This window comes from Biomphalaria glabrata, chromosome 2 (genome assembly GCF_947242115.1).
Source record: "Biomphalaria glabrata chromosome 2, xgBioGlab47.1, whole genome shotgun sequence".
Classification (NCBI taxonomy): domain Eukaryota; kingdom Metazoa; phylum Mollusca; class Gastropoda; family Planorbidae; genus Biomphalaria; species Biomphalaria glabrata.
Window position 1 is genome coordinate 55,872,439 of NC_074712.1, and position 18,886 is coordinate 55,891,324.

The 18,886-nt window shown below is 31.3% G+C and overlaps 1 protein-coding gene across 1 annotated transcript in view; it reads left to right on the plus strand.

Annotated features, from left to right (window-relative positions):
- LOC106056184 (glucosylceramide transporter ABCA12-like) overlaps positions 1-18,886 on the plus strand; it is a 63,383-nt gene that overhangs the window by 7,031 nt on the left and 37,466 nt on the right. Inside the window, exons 2-24 of the mRNA XM_056021506.1 lie at positions 4,486-4,579; positions 5,321-5,450; positions 5,613-5,755; positions 5,886-6,016; positions 6,194-6,391; positions 6,730-6,947; positions 7,435-7,582; positions 7,837-7,979; positions 8,104-8,237; positions 8,334-8,458; positions 9,047-9,226; positions 9,647-9,840; positions 10,307-10,434; positions 10,707-10,831; positions 10,958-11,155; positions 13,651-13,844; positions 14,108-14,244; positions 15,124-15,242; positions 15,344-15,532; positions 16,794-16,974; positions 17,491-17,652; positions 17,755-17,894; positions 18,504-18,611. Coding sequence (XP_055877481.1) covers positions 4,486-4,579; positions 5,321-5,450; positions 5,613-5,755; positions 5,886-6,016; positions 6,194-6,391; positions 6,730-6,947; positions 7,435-7,582; positions 7,837-7,979; positions 8,104-8,237; positions 8,334-8,458; positions 9,047-9,226; positions 9,647-9,840; positions 10,307-10,434; positions 10,707-10,831; positions 10,958-11,155; positions 13,651-13,844; positions 14,108-14,244; positions 15,124-15,242; positions 15,344-15,532; positions 16,794-16,974; positions 17,491-17,652; positions 17,755-17,894; positions 18,504-18,611 — 3,519 coding nt within the window. The remainder of the gene's footprint in view (positions 1-4,485; positions 4,580-5,320; positions 5,451-5,612; positions 5,756-5,885; positions 6,017-6,193; positions 6,392-6,729; positions 6,948-7,434; positions 7,583-7,836; positions 7,980-8,103; positions 8,238-8,333; positions 8,459-9,046; positions 9,227-9,646; positions 9,841-10,306; positions 10,435-10,706; positions 10,832-10,957; positions 11,156-13,650; positions 13,845-14,107; positions 14,245-15,123; positions 15,243-15,343; positions 15,533-16,793; positions 16,975-17,490; positions 17,653-17,754; positions 17,895-18,503; positions 18,612-18,886) is intronic.

Genomic DNA, 18,886 nt, shown 5'->3' on the forward strand with positions numbered 1-18,886 from the left:
ATTTCTTTTGTTGTTTTTTTCCCTCTATGTTAATTAACCCGTTGATAGTATTACCTTTTTTCTGCTTTTTTTTTAAAGTACATTTAAACTTAATATTAGATATATATTAAGCAAGCAAAAGAAACATCATATTCTTTTACTTAGGGAATCGTTTAATATGTTGACTTTTTATCGACTTATCATGACTAAATTGGGGAGAAGGTTTATAACACAAAAAAAAAACTTAAGATAGAGCCATAATTACATTTATAAAAAAATATTGTGTTTCAATTGAATGACTGCTTTGTCGTCTGGTATGTGCACCGGAGAGTCGTTCGGATGGTCTCGATGGTCTCGGGTTTATACCCTGAGACAGCACCAATGTTTTCCAACCGTATCGTCAAAAAAAAAAGATAGGCCTACTATATATAATTACCTAACTCCATCAACAAGCTTGCCAAACATACAGACACCATGAACGACTGAGAACGGTGGATGATGCAAACAAGAAGCACATTGAAGAAGTTGACATTTACTGACTGAAAGTAATACATCGCATAGTGAATGTTAGTTTTAACTTAAGAATGAAACAGCCTTTAATTAAGTCACAAGTGGTCACCGCGAAGAGTTTTGGTGACACTGTTTTAGCAGTACATACATTCTTAAGGAAACAAAAACCTAAGCCTTTACCTCGACCCACAGATTCAAAACGAGATATTAGACCTGTTATGCAATGCATTTTTTTTTTTGCAAAAATACTAAAGGAGATCCAATCTGAACCATTTTTCTCTATTATGCTTGACAGAATTTATTAAATTTGCTTTATTTTCTGAAAATGTTTTGTGAACTCCGATGACGAACTACACAAACAAATTTGTTATTTATAGGTTTTCATATTTGTAAGTGACATAAGCGGTCTAAGCCACTGGCTTACTGCAGTACACTAAAACATTTCTTTGCAAACATAACAAGTTTTATTGAATCAATAGACCTAATTTAACATTTGCGCACTAGGAGGAGTGCAGTATTATACGTGGCTACGAAGCACCATCTACGACCCACATGGTTTGCCACATCCAACGCAAACATAACCAAGCATAATATATTCCGGTGGTCGATTTAAAAATTTAAATTCTCTTTTCGCCGTCTACCTCTGTCCTTGGCAGTGGATTTTATTTTGTGTATCGCTCGGCCTTTGTAAAAAAAATATCTCCATTTTTCTCGTTCTGAAGCCGCCTTCAGCCAGATGCCCTCTTCTATGTCAGTTAAATCGAGTTGTTGCCTAAACTGTTCTTTAAAGCGTTTCTGTGGGACATCTGGTTACGTCTACCAACTTTCATCTCACAAAAAAAGAAAAAAAGACTGCCCTTTTGCCGGATAGTGCTTTCTCCAGCGTAACTGTCGGACCATAAGAAATCCCTCTATGCTGTCCATACCGGCGTTCGCTAGAACATTGCTGTTTGCGGTCTAGCCATCGTATGTCCTTGATGAAACGAAAACATCTTTGGTGAAAACGTTTAAGAAGTTGCTTTCTGTATACAGTGTATAGTATTCATGTCTCAGATCCAGGAGATCTATATAGAAGGGTTGAGAGAACCACTGCTTGGTAGACACTGATTTTGTAGGCATGAGGAGCAATTAATCCGCCAACTGACTCCTGGAGGCGTCCAAAGCACTTCTGGCCCTGGCCAGACGGTTTTCAACTTCCCTTGAAAACGATGCATCATTCGATACCATGCTTCTTTGATATGTGAAGTGGTCTACCATTGACTACCACGTTAAGGAAATGTCAATTTACGGGATCTTTGGGGCTGATTAGATTGGGTGAATTCTTGACATGACTTCTGTTTTTTGTGGGTTTTTTTTTTAGTTTTATCGATATACAAAAGAAGCGACTGCTCCGACTTTTTTTGTCCAAAAATTTAATTAAAAATGGGTGAATCCTTCTTTAGAATACTAACACGATGTTTTTAAGTCTTTCTGTCATTTTATTTTGTTAAAAGTAACAAATAGTTCATTATGTTTTACTTATAGACATATATAAATATGTCTATGGTTTTACTCTAGAGATTTTGCATCACTTGATGTTTCGTACTAAAGACTCAGTTGCAATATTGTCTGAACGTAACCATTTAAGTAGTTACACCGCAAATACTTTTTTTCGAAGCCAAAAATATCCCAATACTTCTAGGCAAAAGATGCAATGTAAACGACTCGACGTGAGCTGTGGTCGGGGCCAGTGTTATGGCACTGCAATCCTATGCGGCCGAGGTGGGCCCCGCACTTTCATTGTCCCCGCGCGAATTCTAGGTGTAAATTATTAAAATAAACCATTTTAACTTATTATTAAAGGGTTTCTGGAATTCTCCTGAAATTGTAAAATATACGGAAAAGTCATGAAAATCTCCTGAAATTATTAAGATCTTCTGAAAACTGATGCAAATCTCCTTTAAAACAGACAAAATTGTCATTTCTGGGTCTCATTCAATATGATCCTTAGCAATTTGAAAAAAAAAAAACAAAAAAAAAACGGCATTGTCAGCTTTCATTTAATAAAAATGTTATAATAAGGCGAATTTTAGCCAAAACAAGAAGTTCAAATTCTTAATTTACTTTAATAGTCACTGGCATACAAATATACTCTAATATAGATCTAAATCTATGTCGATCTCTTTAAAAAAAAAAAGCAAAACAAAAGCGATAGATCTATAAAGTTAAAGGCAGATCTGAAAGAATGTTTATCAGCTTTTTTGTTGGAAAACTACTATCTACTGTAGATAGACCTAGATGGCTCGTAAAGTTAATTTCACAGTGATTTTGTACTTAGTAAAGTATGAAAAAAACGAATTTATTTTCTAATACAAAACCTAATCACAACTCAGAATAGTTCAATAGGCCCCTCGCCCTCGCAATCCGTTTGAAGGTTTCACATCCCCTCACTTAATTACAACATCATTACATGCAGTGATGTAAAGGTGGTATTTGCTTCGGTGGTAGAGCCTAGTAGTATCGACACTAGCAGCTGGGGAAAAGTGGCACTGGATATAGATCCACATGGATATGCAGAGCGAGCATAAACTGTGATAAAGGAATGGTCCCGGATTGCAGATGCCATAGGCATACACAACAGTTGTCAAGTGTTATAGAAAGAACTAAGAAGGGTGAAAATGCAACGGTGCCTGATTATTACATATATTATCATATGCCCAACCTGTGTATCAAGGATTGGCCTCTTTAGTCACACAAGAAGTTGCAAGGGGAAAAGATAATCTCAAGAGACGTAAAATGCCACAGAGAGAGCCTATCAGAATCTAGAACTAAAATAGAGGAACCAGACGTTTGGCTCACATTTTTTCCAGAGCTGAGGTCATTATATTATAGATCTACTGTCCACGCTTTCTTTGTCACCATCTCTTAGTTTAATCTTTAATATCCACATATAGTCTAGTAGGACTATGTCTTCTTTGTAGTATGCCTAGATCTTAATCTTAGCTATGCAGCCACTTTTCTTCCCATCGACAAAAAAATCTCTTGGCTTTTATTAATCTAGTCTAGATCTATAAGATACATGTCCTACGAACTAATAAGGCATATCATTATTGGCCTTTTCAAGTTGAAGAAGTGGATTCATAATGCTAGTTGTTTGGGAAAAATCAAATTGAGCTTTAATTTACTCTACTTGAACTGAGACCAGAGACATTTAGGGAAAGGGGGGATTTTGAATTGAATGAGATGCAGATGGGAGGCACAGTGGCTGAGTGGTAAAGCACTTGGCTTCTGATCTGAACCAGGGGTCAAATCCTGGTGAAGACTGAGATTTTTTTTTCTAGATCTTTAGGGTACCTCTGTGTCCACCCAGCTCTAATGGGTACCTGACATTAGTTGGGGAAAAGGAAAATCAATTGGTCGTTGTGGTGGCCACATGACACCCTCATTAACTGTATACCCCATAGACAGAGACGCAGATGACATCATCATTAAAAGAAAACTAATTTGCACTTTTTGTAACTGTGTTTTTATTTATCGCAAAGAAGCCTGCTAAAACTCACACAAAGTCAGCTGCATTAAGGCTATTTGAAATTTACTTAGTTGCCCATTTATACTTAGTTTCCCATCTATTTTTTCTTGCCAGAGAAGACTAATCCATTTAGTAGTCATATTTGTTGGGAGTTGAAAATATGAAGTCAATGTCTGTGCATTAAAATCAAGTAATCTGTTTAGTTGGAAATAAAGGTTTTGAAAGCTGTCCCTCTTTGCTTTCATGAAAATAATTTATGCATTTCTGGATAGTTGCCAGGTCATGTGCTATGCACTCTGAACTGTCATCTTCATGGCATGAGGTTCAGACCCTGCCATCTTATGAGAGGTTTGGACTAGAATGTAATAATTTTCAATTAGGAAGGAACATCTGAAACATGTAAAAAAAAATATATATATAACCTGCATTATGAATAAATTGATGTTTATTTATTTATATAAATGTTGCAAGGTAATTTTTCATTTTAGGCTGTCCTTATTTTGGAGTTTCTATGGCCTGTCGTTATGGTAGGAGGTTTGTCACTTATCAGAAGTGGAATACCTGTTGTGAAATTTAATGACTGTAAGTTGAACATTTCATTCATCTTTGAATTATCGTAAATGGGGGCAATGTTATAAATGACTTTTTTTTTTTTTTGTTTGTAAAAGAGTACAGAAGAATTGATAAACTACCTATTATAAAAGCATATAAAAGAAAAAATAATTTTTATTTAATTTTTTAGCATCACAAAACCAAATTTCTAAGCTCTTTTGTTTGTAGCATAAAGTAAATTTTTATTTTTAAGTTGAGAAGAGTGATTTTTCACTTTAGCGTCTTTGTTTGACATTGTTTATTTAGTCTGTTTATTTCACTGTCACTCCCAAACTTTATTTTATTTTTGACATTTTTATCTAGGTAACATTATATTGAACCCACATTTCTCTATATTTGCTTTATATTTCTTTCTCTCTTATTGCATTTTATTTCTTTAAAAAATGTCTTGTGAATGTAAAATAAATATTAGAAATTAAAATGTAAACATAGAACACATTATTGGGATTATCAGAAGTGGAATACCTGTTGTGAAATTTAACATAGAACACATTATTGGGATTAACTTAATTATGATAATAAAAGTAAAAAAAAAAATTAAAGTTAAAAATCGTTCAAGATAGTGTTGTTCTCTGCCATGACACTAATGGTAGTTGTTTGCTTATTGCTGACTGTGAACCTAGATCTTAATTAACATGGATTAACTTAATTATGATAATAAAGTAAAAAAAATATTAAAGTCTTATTAAAACTGTCTTATATTCAAACCAGGTTATTACCAAGCTAGAGCCATGCCAAGTGCTGGGCTAGTACCATTTCTACAAACTTTTTTATGTAACTTAGATAATCATTGCTATGCTAAAGAAGAGAGGCACAATCAAGCTGAATATAATTCCAAAAAGTATGTTTCATTACTTAAATGAGAATAGCTTACAAGTTATTTTAACTATATCTAAATAAATTTGAAATAATTCTATAATTACCTAAACTTTCTACATTCAATATTTATAATTAAGTGATAATGTCATCTCGTTTATTTTAATCCATTTTTTTTGTCCTCCAGTTTTGCTCTGGTTGCCCAAGATTTGGGTCAAATTTTTGCATCCAATGAAACTTTATATTTGCTTGAAATTTCCAATAATAGCAATGGCTTAATAAGTCTAGTTCAAAACATCATACAAAATCAAATAGTATTTGAGAAATTAGGTGAGTGAATTTTGTATATTACCGTATAGTACCGTACTTTTTAAAATTGTAATGTTTGAATAAAAAGATTATTCTAAGTATTTGGACCAATTTAATCAAAGTCAGTTATGGCATTCATTTCTGTTTTCAGAAAATATGACCTACATAAAGTATTACCTCAGAGATCTTTCGCAAGTTACAAACATATTGGTCAATGAATTTAAAGTTCTCACTTTTGAGGAAACCAAAGATATTTTGATGGCAAAATTAAATTTTTCTAAGGTATAAATCAATACCTGATGAGACATTTTAATATAATCTGTAGAATCGGGAGGTTTTGTCTGATTTTCAAAATCTATTTCATTTTTCAAATTTTCCTTCATTAACTAAATTAAATTTTTGTTACTGTTTAATTATTATTATACATTAATTATTCAATTTTAGTATTTTGCATCACAGCTCTTAAACTGGTCAAGCTTCTCCAATCTAAAAAATGTTACCTGTGATCCTAGTCAGCTGCAGAGTTACATTTTATTTCCTGCTAATGCAAGCATTGTGGATATCTCAGAGTCTTTGTGTGTATTAAACACATCTGAAGCTACACAGTTGTTATACAAAATTGTTCCACACCTGAATCTAACATCTTTAGTACAACTTGTAAGTGTTGACACTTAACTTTTAGTCTAGATCTGCTAGCTCAAACTTAGAAAGTAATGTCAAGTCTGCTTCGATCTATTATTTCCATTGGAATTATTTTAACAAAAAAAAATTGCCATTCTTAATTTTTTTAATCCTGGTCCTTTTAAGTTGTATTTCACAGTCTCTTTGATAGAAATGTTTCATTTTTTTAAAGATTGAAAAAAGAATAAATAATGATTTAGTACTTAGTTCAGGATGTCTGTCATATTTTATTGTTGGCATTTCTCTCTCCATATAAGAAATACAAATAACAGAAGTTTTTCTTTTCTTTATGTATTTTTTACTTTCAATCTCAGGTACAGTATATTGAGGAAATGAAAGAAAGGTTTATTTCTACGAGTCACTTGAGTTCAGTCTTGGATGATGTGGCTCAGATGACTGAAATTTTGATGACATCAGAACCAGTATTCAGGGCCCTTGAGAAATTAGCAGGTGTTTACAGTGTCTTGCAGGAGGTTAAAACATTGTCATCCTGGATAGGAATGTTTAGCTCATTGACAGATGTTGTTCCCAGGTCATTACACTTTAGTGTTTATATTAGTAGTAGTGTTAGTGTTTATATTACTAGTAGTATGAATGTTTATAATAGTAGTACTGTTATTGTTTATATAAGTAGTAGGGTTAATGTTTATATTTGAGGTGTTATTGTTTATATTAAGTAGTCAATGTATGAAATGTTTTGTGATAATTACATACAGAACTAAAAAAAAACATGTCTATCATTAAAGTATTATATTTGTATATACAGATTGTGATGATTGATATTGGAGATATAAATATAAGTATTGAAACAAAATCAAAGCAATCAACATAATTTATAAAAATATTGAAAACTAATTTGATTCAGAACAATAATTTACAAATTCAAGTATTTTATTTTAAAAAATTATTTTCAGTTTAACACCTTTTCACCTAAGTTACATCCTGAATGTTGAATGATCATTATCTTACACAGTGTTTGTTTTTTTATATTCTTTACTACATTGTTATCATATCACTAGGATTAAAAGCTTTATGCTGGGTGTGAAACCTCTTATGATTGTCGCAGGATTAGATAATTCAACACTTTGGTCTGTTTTACAAGATATTATCAAACTTGGAGAAAACATCAATCAATTGAAGGAAGGTAACTGGACCCTGTCTGCTCAAGTAAGAATATACAATTCTCTTGAACTGTTTGATTACTTTTTATTATAATATTCTATTAATCAAATTGATGAAGTTCACATATTTTGTTAACATTTTATATACTCATTCACTTATAGTTTTGTGATAATTTAGCATCATATTAAAAAAATATCTTTATTAATATTTATAATTGTTGAACATTGTATCAGTTTTGATATTTTAAGGCGCAATGGTATAATTCATATACATCATTCAATTTAATATTCTTTTGACAGACATTTATGGAGCCTGTTACAGCACTGGTACAAAATATAAACCTACTTTCATCAGATATTGGTGGGCAGACAACTTTTCTTTTGCTGGATTATCTTACCAAAATATCAGATGAGATCAAAAAGAATAATTCACTTCTTTCACAGTAAAATAAATTTTCTACAATAGTTAATTAATTACAAAATAGATTTTAAAAAAGAGAGTTAGATAAATAATATTTGCATTTGTTGTTTAACTGTCTTACTTAATAATAAATCAAATATATTTAGAGGAATGATTGACAGTACAAAATTTCTCCAAGAAACATTGGAAAAACAACAAAACTGGCCCTCTATACAAGTTGCAGCTAACGTTATCAACCAAGGACTGGAGTTGACTAACACTATTGCAAATACATTGTTTGGTTAGATTTTTTTTTCATTAGCATGTTGTTAAAATTGTTCACTTTATGGAGAGTTAGAATTAAAATAAAAAACTAACAAAGCAAATTTTATTTCAGATATTAAGCAGACTCTTCAAACTCTAACTGATATATATGTAAACAGCTTGAGTCAGATTAGCAATAAATATCCTCTAGTAATTCTTTCTCTTGTGGAAACAGTGCTGGATCCAACATTTTCATTAGTAAGTAATTGCCAACATTTGATAGCTTTTAGCAAATGACTAGACAGATATTGCAAAGAGGGGAAGAAAATGTACACTCAAAAGTACTACAGTAATAAAGAAGGAGAAAATCCAAAAGGGAAGGGAAATTAGATCTACTAATTAAATATTTCACAGTAAGATTTTTAAGATTAGATACCCAGCAGATGTTAGAGAAAGTTATTGTACTTGCTTTATAGCAGCTGTATAACTGATCATCATAAAAATGGATATTCTGCTTATATTGCTTCATAGATTATGATTGCCTGGTCATGTTGTATGTGCACCTGACTGTCATCATAGTAGTCCTTCTTTGAATCCCTCCTGTTTCCATTCCCTGTCGTTTTGAAGCAGGTTTAGGCTAGAATGTAAAAATCTTCATTTCTGAAGGAATGCCCTAAACATATAGAGCAAAAACAATACAAATCTTAAGGTTTAAATGGAAACATAACTTAATAATATGTATACAAGAGAACAATATTTAGATCAACTATTTGTAATGAATTTTTCTTTATTTTAAAATAATTTCTGATGTTTGCTCAAATACTCTTTTTTTTTTCTCATTGAAAGGCTTCACTAGTGAATGGAAGTGGTTTTAATTCTGCATGCAGCAAACTGTTTAACAAACTTTCAGTCATCATGAACATAAATGAAGTAAAAAGTCTAGGTGGTATACTATGTGGGAACAGTCCACTTGAAGCAGTATTGAATCTGACATCAAACTTCCCACTCACAGACTTGATCAATAAAGTAAGTAAAGTAATGAGCAGCTTCAAACTGTAGATGACTTTACAGATAAATATAAAGAAGTGCACTAAGTTATAATAGAGTGTGGCTGTTTTATTGTGAAAATACTAGTAAAAGTAATTTATGCTAAATTAAATCCCTAAGTAATCACAATGTGTTGTAACAGCTCTGTGTTCAGGTACATACACATTCCATACATACATTTTGTATAATAATAATAATTATGGCAAAGTGTTCGATCCCAGAGATTAACAATGGGTGCATGTTTTACAGGTTTTCTTTCAGAAGATACCTTTTTTTCATAATTTCAAAAAATTGTAGAATGAAAATGAAATTTAGTTTTTAATTATATACAGAGTTGAAACATATTACGACTTGTTTTTAAAATTTGACTTATTGAAGGTTTTGTCTACTCATTTACAGATCAATGAAACAGTAAATAAATTGACTCCTCTGAGTAATGGCACTGTCTCTGACCAAGCTGCCAACTTGACCAGTATTTATCTGCTGCTGTCTAAAGTTCTGACAACTTTTAAGCTCATTACTACTAGTAATAATAATCAAACTGGAAATAATATTCTGAACAGTATCATTACAACTAATATATTACCTGTGGAGTAAGTGCAACAGATTGATACACTAATTATGGACTAGCTGTTTATTTGATAAGTGTTACTAGTAATTTATGCCTTTTACTGAGAGCATAATATTCATTAGTTGTGGAAGTAAACCTTATTCATATGAACAATTTCTAAAGACATCACAATTGTTTGTTTACAAAGAAAATGTAAAAGAGAAAAGTTTTTAGTGAGGTAAGGGTAGTTGTACCTACAAAATTCGTTAAAATTTTTAAAAAAATGTTTTTGATGCCAGTGAATTTATTTTTAATTAATATAAATAGATTGTTAAGCACTCTCAATCAAATTTGGGACTTTTTAAAACTATTTGTTTGAAATATTTATATAAATGCTTTAAGGTTTTAATTTATTAAACAATTTATAACACTTTTTTTTAATTTGTGAAATGCACATATCTAAAAATAAATTAAGGCTATTTATCCTTTGTTTTCATATCATTCTAAAGCATGCTTACTTCTGTGAAGGAAATTGTGAGCTTTTTTCAACTTCCAGCAACGCAGCTACTGTTAAAAGATCCAGACTTGGCAATACTTTTTGATTTTGCATTTAATTTTATCAGCACCCCTAACAAAGGTTAATTACTATTAATAATATATAAGCAATTAGCAATATTTATTGTAAAGAATTATAATAAAAATATGTTATTGTTTAATTATTGTTAAAAATACAATTTTTGTGAAAAGGTCATGCGAGCTAAATATATATTATAAAAAAAACGCTAACTTTAATTTCTGAAGTTATCTGCTTGTAGTGTAAATTTTGTATAAGAAAGTATCTGCTCATATTTAGATATTTGAGTAGTGATTAATTTAGTACATCTTCTTAATCTCTTTCTTATTTCTCAGGTTCACTTACTGTCTCCCAATTGTTCCAAACTAATGCAAACATAACCTTGTATTTGACTAACATTTTGGGACTTCCCAGTTCAGTAGTCTACAGTTTTATCAATGCAAGGATTGGCAACAATAGAGTGAGTACTTATGAACTAACTTTGTGACCAACTATAAAATTTCTAAGAGCACAAAAATTATGGAGATGTTTGAGTTTTCTTATTCTAATTCACTGTATAGCTTCAATCTTACTTTTACCTTTTCAGACAAATATATTTCAGCAGTCAGTTCCAGGCATAGTTGGTATTTTATGTGATTCTACTTATCTGTCAACAATAATTACTTTACCAGTAAACTCTTCAGTCAGTGTCACCAATATCAGTAGTTACCTTTGCAATATGAAAGTGTACCAAACTGCAGAATACCTGAGAAACTCTTCACAGAATTCCACTATTGTTAGCAGTGTGAGTAAAATATAAGGACAAATATTTTTTTATGCATGATATTCTTTTTAAAAAGCATGAATTAACAATTTTTCTCAAATAGTTAAATAAAAATCTTTATTTTGGAAAAAAAACAGATATTAAAAAGAACTACATTTCACTTCACTTTATTAAGCTAAAAAGATTTTAGAAATCTCCCTTCGGGTCAGGATTTTGTGATTTTACCATCACAAAAGAGATACAAGACACTGATAGCAAGACAAACAGACACAAACACTCTTATGTTCCCCTGGCAATCAAATCATTAATTAAATCAAATTCAATTCTCTGATATAAGCATTTCACGTGTAAATTAAGAGTGCTTCTGGTGTGAATGTATATTTTTGTTTTCTATAATTATTATGTTTTGTTTGGTGTAATGTACAAATTGTAGGACAAATCTCCTTATGGATAATGAAGATTATTAAATTATTATTATTATTAATTTAAAATGGAATTACTGTTGTGAATTAATTAATTATATATATATGAAAGAAGTTCCCCTTTCAGACCTTGTGGTCTATAGGGCAGATGATGTAAAGGTCATCTATTTATGTGGCCTATGGTTAATGAAGGTATCATGTGGCCAGCATAATGACCAACCACCTTTACTTTTCCACAACTAATGTCAGGTACCCATTAGAGCTGGGTGGACTCAGAGGCGCCACAGGATCCCAAAATTAAAATCCCAGTCTTCACCATGTTCCGGACCCCGGTTCAGTAGCCAAGCGCTTTACCGCTAAGCCACTGCGCCTCCATATATGTGTATATATATATATATACTAGCCATATGTTGCCCGTGGGTCTTAATTTGCGTATCTCTGTTGATTAAACAAAATAATAATGTTATAAGTAAAGTGAATGCGTGAATGTAAAAATAGTATGAATGGAGCTATCAAAATAGCTAATCGACCTAAATCCATTTTTTCAAATAAAAATATTTGCTTGTAGACCTGCATATATTTGATTAAAATATGAAATGAATAGACTTTATTTTGTATGTTCATGTGTTAAAGTATAAAGTACATCTTTGAATCAATAAAGTATCATCTTTGAATTAGATCTTGAATTATAGATATCTAGATCTAGAATAATCTCTTGTTAAATATTGGCTTGGATAGAGTTCTTTCTGCATGTGCGTGGAGGCTTTGTTCTGCGCATGCGTGTCCTTTTTTGTTAGATGTACGAATCATGAATGGAAATATTAAAATGTATGTCAATACGGCTTAGCAGCTATAGTGAACGAATGTATGAAAAATGCTTTAGAAAAATAAATTTGAATGTTAATTTGATTAAAATATGAAATTAATGGACTAGCTATATATGTTTATGTGTTAGAGTATAAAACTATCTTTGCGAAGAAGAGAAGTTCTATCATATTAGAGTTGAATTAGAGTTTTAGACCTAGGAATAGAGAGATGTGTAACATTTCAGTCTTGTCTAATGAAGGAATGTACGTCAGGACTTCTAAATTCGCAGATATAAGGAACGAATTCATGTAAAAATGCTTTTGAAACAAATTTGAAGGTTAATCTTATTAAATAATGAAATCAAGAGGATATATTTTGTATTTTCATGTGTCAAAGTAAAAAACTATATGTGGAAAGTGTAGTTTTAAAAATTAGATCTAGATCCTTTCGATCTAAACATGGTAAACATGGCCTTGATTCATCAAATACTAATACTTTCATAGAGTTGGGCAACTTTTTTTTTTGAGGGTCTTTAGTTTGTTTTAGGGCTACTATACATACATCACGGTTCCAGTTAGCACCCAAGGAACATTTGTGCAAAGTTTCATCAAGATTGGTCAAATGATTTTGATTTCTAATTGAGACACATACTCCTTACAAATATCTACTTCAACATTCTACTACATACCCCTCAACTCAAGAAAACATTAAGAAATTGGAACAGACACAAAATAGAGCAGTGAGATTCATAACAAACGAATATTCACAATTGACTAGAGTAACACCTTTAGTAAAATCACCAAATTTAGAAAGCCTTCAGGACAGAAGACTCAAAAGTAAAGTAGCAATTATACATAAAACACTTAACCATAATCTTCAAATACAAAAGCAAAATTTAGTAAAATACTCAGAAAGACACAAAGATAAAGGCACATTCCTCGTCCCATATGCTAGGACAAATTTGTACAAATACTCCTTCTTTCATAGTGCTATCAGAGCATGGAATGGGTTACCTGAGCTGGCCAGGAAAACCAGTGACTTGGCAGAATTTAAGTCATTGGTTAATATGCATGACTGAATGCATGACGCGTAGGACATAATCATCTTCTTTTTTGAAGTAACGTGTGTATTATATAAGATAAGATACTTTATAGTATATATATATAATATTATTTCACAAGCATTAAATATTTATAGAATTGTCAAAGTTGTTTTACGTTACAGTATAGTATTATTTTTTATTGCTCATTGTACTGTCTGAAAATGTATTTCATTTTCTATTCTCAGTTAATATTTCAAGCCACTGTAGATGATCTGACAGCATTGGTTACATCCTCAGTGCAGATGTTCACACAGTTTTCTGATGTCATCACATTCTTGATAAATTTGTTACAGAACATCAACAGTAATATCCTGAAAGACAACACTGATGTTTTAGACAAACTTCTAGTGAACAACACCTTCACTGATATGTCCAAAAGGTTGGTCTGGGTTTTGTTTTTACTAAGTGCATGTTCATGCTTTGTGAGGTTTGACTTTGCCTATTGGATTAGATGGAAGTGTTTCATAGCATGATCTATAATGCATGTAACCAAAAAACTATTGGTGTGTATCTAGTGAAATAGATTGTGCAATGTTGATACAGAATAGCATATTTTGTAATTAACTTACATAAAGGATAGTTGACTAAGAAGTGCCTATGAAATTCAAATGTGAAATTATTTATGTGTATCCTTTTTTTCAGTGTACAACTTATTGTGAACATTTTGGCCAAAAACAAACCTTTGAGCAGCAACATTAACCAAGTCGTTTCAGGTCTACAAAAAGTTGCTAATGGTCTCTCAGCACTGGATGTTATTAAAGAATATTTTCTGAAAGAAAGTAAGGTTACAGGTTGTATAACATTATAATAGTGTTGTTTTTTTTTTAAAGTTTTGAGTACTAAAAGAAACAAAGTTTATTTATGTAGTCATTAAAAGGTCATGTTTTACTCTTAGAAAAGATGGGTAACTCAGAATTAAAACTCTTATAATTAAAAAATATATGAGCATAAAAGAAAATAGAAAAATAGGTCAAGTTTTAAATATTACCATTTAATATATTTAGAACAAAAAAATGTTCAAAATACTTTATTTCCAAGGTAGGCCTAATACATCAAAGTAGTTATTTTAGTTTCAGAAAGAAAAAAAAAAAAAGAGCTAGATCTAGATCTGTCACCTAGATCTATACAAATTTGGTTTTTACTAAAAATGAGTCACTAACTTTCTTCTCACTTGCAATGAGGCATGATCAGCTTATCTTATACCAACCTTACAAAAACTGACAGTAACTTTCTAGTCACTAGGCATGATCAGCTCATCTTATACAAACCTTACAAAAACTGACAGTAACTTTCTACTACATTGTTCTACATTACTAGACTGCAGCAAGTAAAGTAGTAGTAAAGTTCTCCTTTGAGACCTTGTGGTCTATAGGGCAGATGATGTAAAGATAACCTGTGTCTTTGGCCTACGGTTAACGAGGGTGTCATGTGGCCAGCACAACGACCAACTGCCTTTACTTTTCCCCAACTATTGTCAGGTTCCCATTAGAGCTGGGTGGACTCAGAGGCGCCCAAGGATCCCGAAATAAAAATCCCAGTCTTCACCAGGATTCAAACCCGGGACCCCCAGTATAGAAGCCAAGCGCTTTACCGCTCAGCCACCGCGCCTCCAGACTGTAGCAAACATCACATAAAAAATGAAAACTATTTTTCTACAGTTGAAGTCAAAAACCTAATTAAAACAGCAGACAATATGACAAACTATTTTATGACTAATTTTGGATTGAGTGGGGAAACTACACAAACATTATTACAGGCTATTTTCTCCTCCAGTTCAGTAAGTAACTTTACAAACAAACTTTTAGTATCAAATAATTATCTCAGCATTAGTAGAATAGTAAACAAAATATGCACAATTGTTGTTCTTGTGTTCTACAGTTGCTGGGAAATATCAACAGCAGTCAACACTTATGTAGTGATGTCATGAAAAGACTGCTCTTTATAAATGCCACACAATCCTCCATTCAAAGGTTTGCATCTGAAGTCTGTGCCTTGAATTCTACAAAACTGGCAGAACTCTTCAACTTGCTGACCATTCAATTAGATGTACAAGCTTTAGTAAAGACTGTTAGTCTATGTTTATTATTATATTTTTTAGCCTTTATGTAACAAAACAAGTGTAACTTGCATTTTCTATACTATTTAACATTGCTATAGTAAACCAATTTTGAATGGTATCTTGATCTAGGTATAATGATTGTAGACTAAATAAGTGTGATTCTTATTATTTAGCAAGAAAATACAATGCCTTATCTAAGAGCAATATCAGACACAATAAATGCTATCAATATCAGCTGTGACTAAGAATTGAAACAATGAATAGTTATCAATCAAAACCAACCAATAGTTAGATTAATTTAAAAAAAAAAAGAAATTCACGATTCAGATGAATATATTACTCCCTGCACTATCTGAAACTAGATCTTAGGGGTTTAATAGCTGCTTTTATTTTTTACATTGCTAAATAGCATGTTAAATCTAAAGAATGAAAAATATCTTTGACACAGTATGCCACATAGGCCTACATTTAAAGATGGGAAAAAGTTAAGCTTGTAAAAATAAATAGTGAATTGTTTGGATGTTTTGGTCAAGCCCACAAAATAAACACAATAATTGAATATAAAAACTTCTCACTCTAATATTTTAAAATTTCTGATTGCATATGGAATGAATTAATGTTTTGAAAAATGTTTGCAAAATATTTTAAATGTTTCAAATGTTCTCTTCAGAGTTAAAGATAATCTAATTTCTAGTCTAAACCTCCTGCAGAATGGCAGTGGGCAGGGTATGAACTTTGGACCATTGAAAGGACTGAACAACAGTCCAGCACCTGTTTACTGCTTTGCCAGGCAGCCATCCAATTGAAATAAAAAATGTTGAGCAATTATGACATTTCATACTTAGATTAGTAAAAATCTTGAAGCAAAAACTTTTGAAAAACCCAGTAGTAAAAAAAGAATAGCTGCTCTTAAGATACAAAACAATATTTGTCATTGTTATAGTACAACCTATTTAAAACATTAAAAAAATAAAATTATGACACCTAGTTGTATTTAATATTAATAGGTATAAAAGATATTGCTTAGCCTTTCAATAGCAGAATTATATTGTAAAATGAAAATAAAATTTAGAAATTTTCTTTTGTAAATTGCTTTTTGAGAGACTGAATTCTTTATTCAATGCTTAAAAAAACATACATACTTTGAAAACAAAAGTTTCATATAAATAGGTTTTTCTATTGTTGTTATTTCCACCATAGTTTTGTCAATGAAAAAATAGTATTTTCAGAAACATAATATTTCTTCATTATTAACTTTTATTTTGACAGTATTTCAGCAAAATTAGCCAGTCAGTACTGGAGGCCAATAACCTGACTAGTGACCATTTGTTGGAACAAGTCAAACTTATAGGAAGTGGAATGACAAATCTGATCAATGCTTATGACACACTTACAAAAAGCCAATCAGAAAATGAAATAATTAAAAATCTTGCTGATGCAGCTTCAAGTGGTTAGAAGTTAACTTGTTATATTAAATTATATTGTAATCTTTATCTTCTTTTATATCACTTTAATTGTCCAGTAGTTTATTTATTATTTAAGGAGCCACAATTCTGACACAAATTGATATCAACTGTTAAAATGTTGCTTGTGTAGGTATAATTAGTTTTTCATATTCAGGAGATCTGTTGTACTAGTTAATAATGTTCAACTAGTAAAATATTCAAATATTTTTACCTGAAGCCATAAAAAAAAATCTTCAAGATTTTGTTCATGAACATAGATAACAACAAAAATAAAATAATCTTAATGTTCCATGTAATGGCAAGGGAAGTTTCATAAAGGGTATACTATTTATGTGCTGTATTAATATGTGCAGAGATTATTGATCCAATTCTGGGCAAAAGTCAGGTGACTATTTTCAGGCCATTGCACCATCAAGTGTTGTTTACCTCACAAAAAATATCTCTTGTTTGTATGGTTATATTTAATGGAGTAGTCAATATGTTTATGTTTATACTCACAGGTCAATTAAACAAAGAGCAACTGACACGAAGTCTGTGCGGGAGAACATCCGATGATATCTTTGCTTTCCCCCCAACTCCAGGTGTCTCATTTTCTAGTCAAGAAAGTTTGTTATCAAAGTTTCAACAAGAAACCAGTCAGGATATTGAAAATGAACTCCCTGGTAATTACATCTTTGATTCCTATTGAATTGTTTGCATAATATTGTTGAATTTTTAAATTGTTCATAAGTAACTAAACTTCAGTTCACTTGATGTTTTCTCAGGGGAGTTCTGTGTGGATTTCTATCGCTTAATCAAGAACAGTGAATTAGGAACTATAATTTGGTCATTTGTAAAACCTCTTTTGATTGGCAGGATTCTCTACACACCAGATAATGAAATCACTAGAACCATACTAGCAAGAGTAAGATTATTTTAAAAGTTAAAATTGGATTATGTTTTTTAATAAGCTTACATGTTTTGAAAAATTGTCAGTAGGTAACAAGAAATAATCTTAACCCCTTAAACACATTCACCAACTTCTCCTGTTCTCTACCATTTCTATCTTTAGTGTGGCCAATGATTTAATTAAACAATCTTCTTAACTTTTCACAAACCATTTGTAGTTAGCCTTCAGCTCATGTAGCGGATGAAAAGAAAAAATAGTGTCTTCACCAAGACAAAAACAAGAAACTTTGGAATAAGCAAAATAACATTTTGATATATGCTATTAATTAAGATAGAGATCACTCAAGATTATCTTTTTTAATATATGAAATCCTGGTGTATAACTTCATTCATATCATGGCTTTTTTTTTATAGTCAACTATATCATTAGTCTACTGCCAGAGTCACTCACTGCCTGTTTTTGTTAAATAATTATTGAAATTGTTTTTTCTATTTAATTAGTACACTAACACAAGCTTATCTAAAAGACATTATGAACACTTTTAAAAACATGCATGTGTTTTGCTGAGCTACCTTGCTCACAATGCAAATACATGTTGAACCTTACAATTTTTTTTTTCTTTAGGCCAACCATACATTTGCTGTTCTAGAACGGGTAAAAGAAATAGCTTCAGTTTGGGCAAATAAAACATCAAATCTAAATTCTTTGATGAAATTAGCTTCTGATGCGAAAGTAAGTCAATCAGAGTTGTAATCAATAGCATAAGTTATATGCACAGGTGTTATCTAGATAGATCATAATAGAAATGGAAACTAAAAGGGACAAGGACTAGGAATACTAAAACTGTAGAAGATATTAGAATTGTTTCGTTTTTGTTTTGTTTTGTGTTTTGATTTGGAAGCTCATTCAGAAATGAAGATTTACTTCCAAAACCAAATCTCCTGCAGGATGACAAGGGATGACAGCAGACAGGGTTTGATCTTGGGACCATTGCGATGACCAAAGTA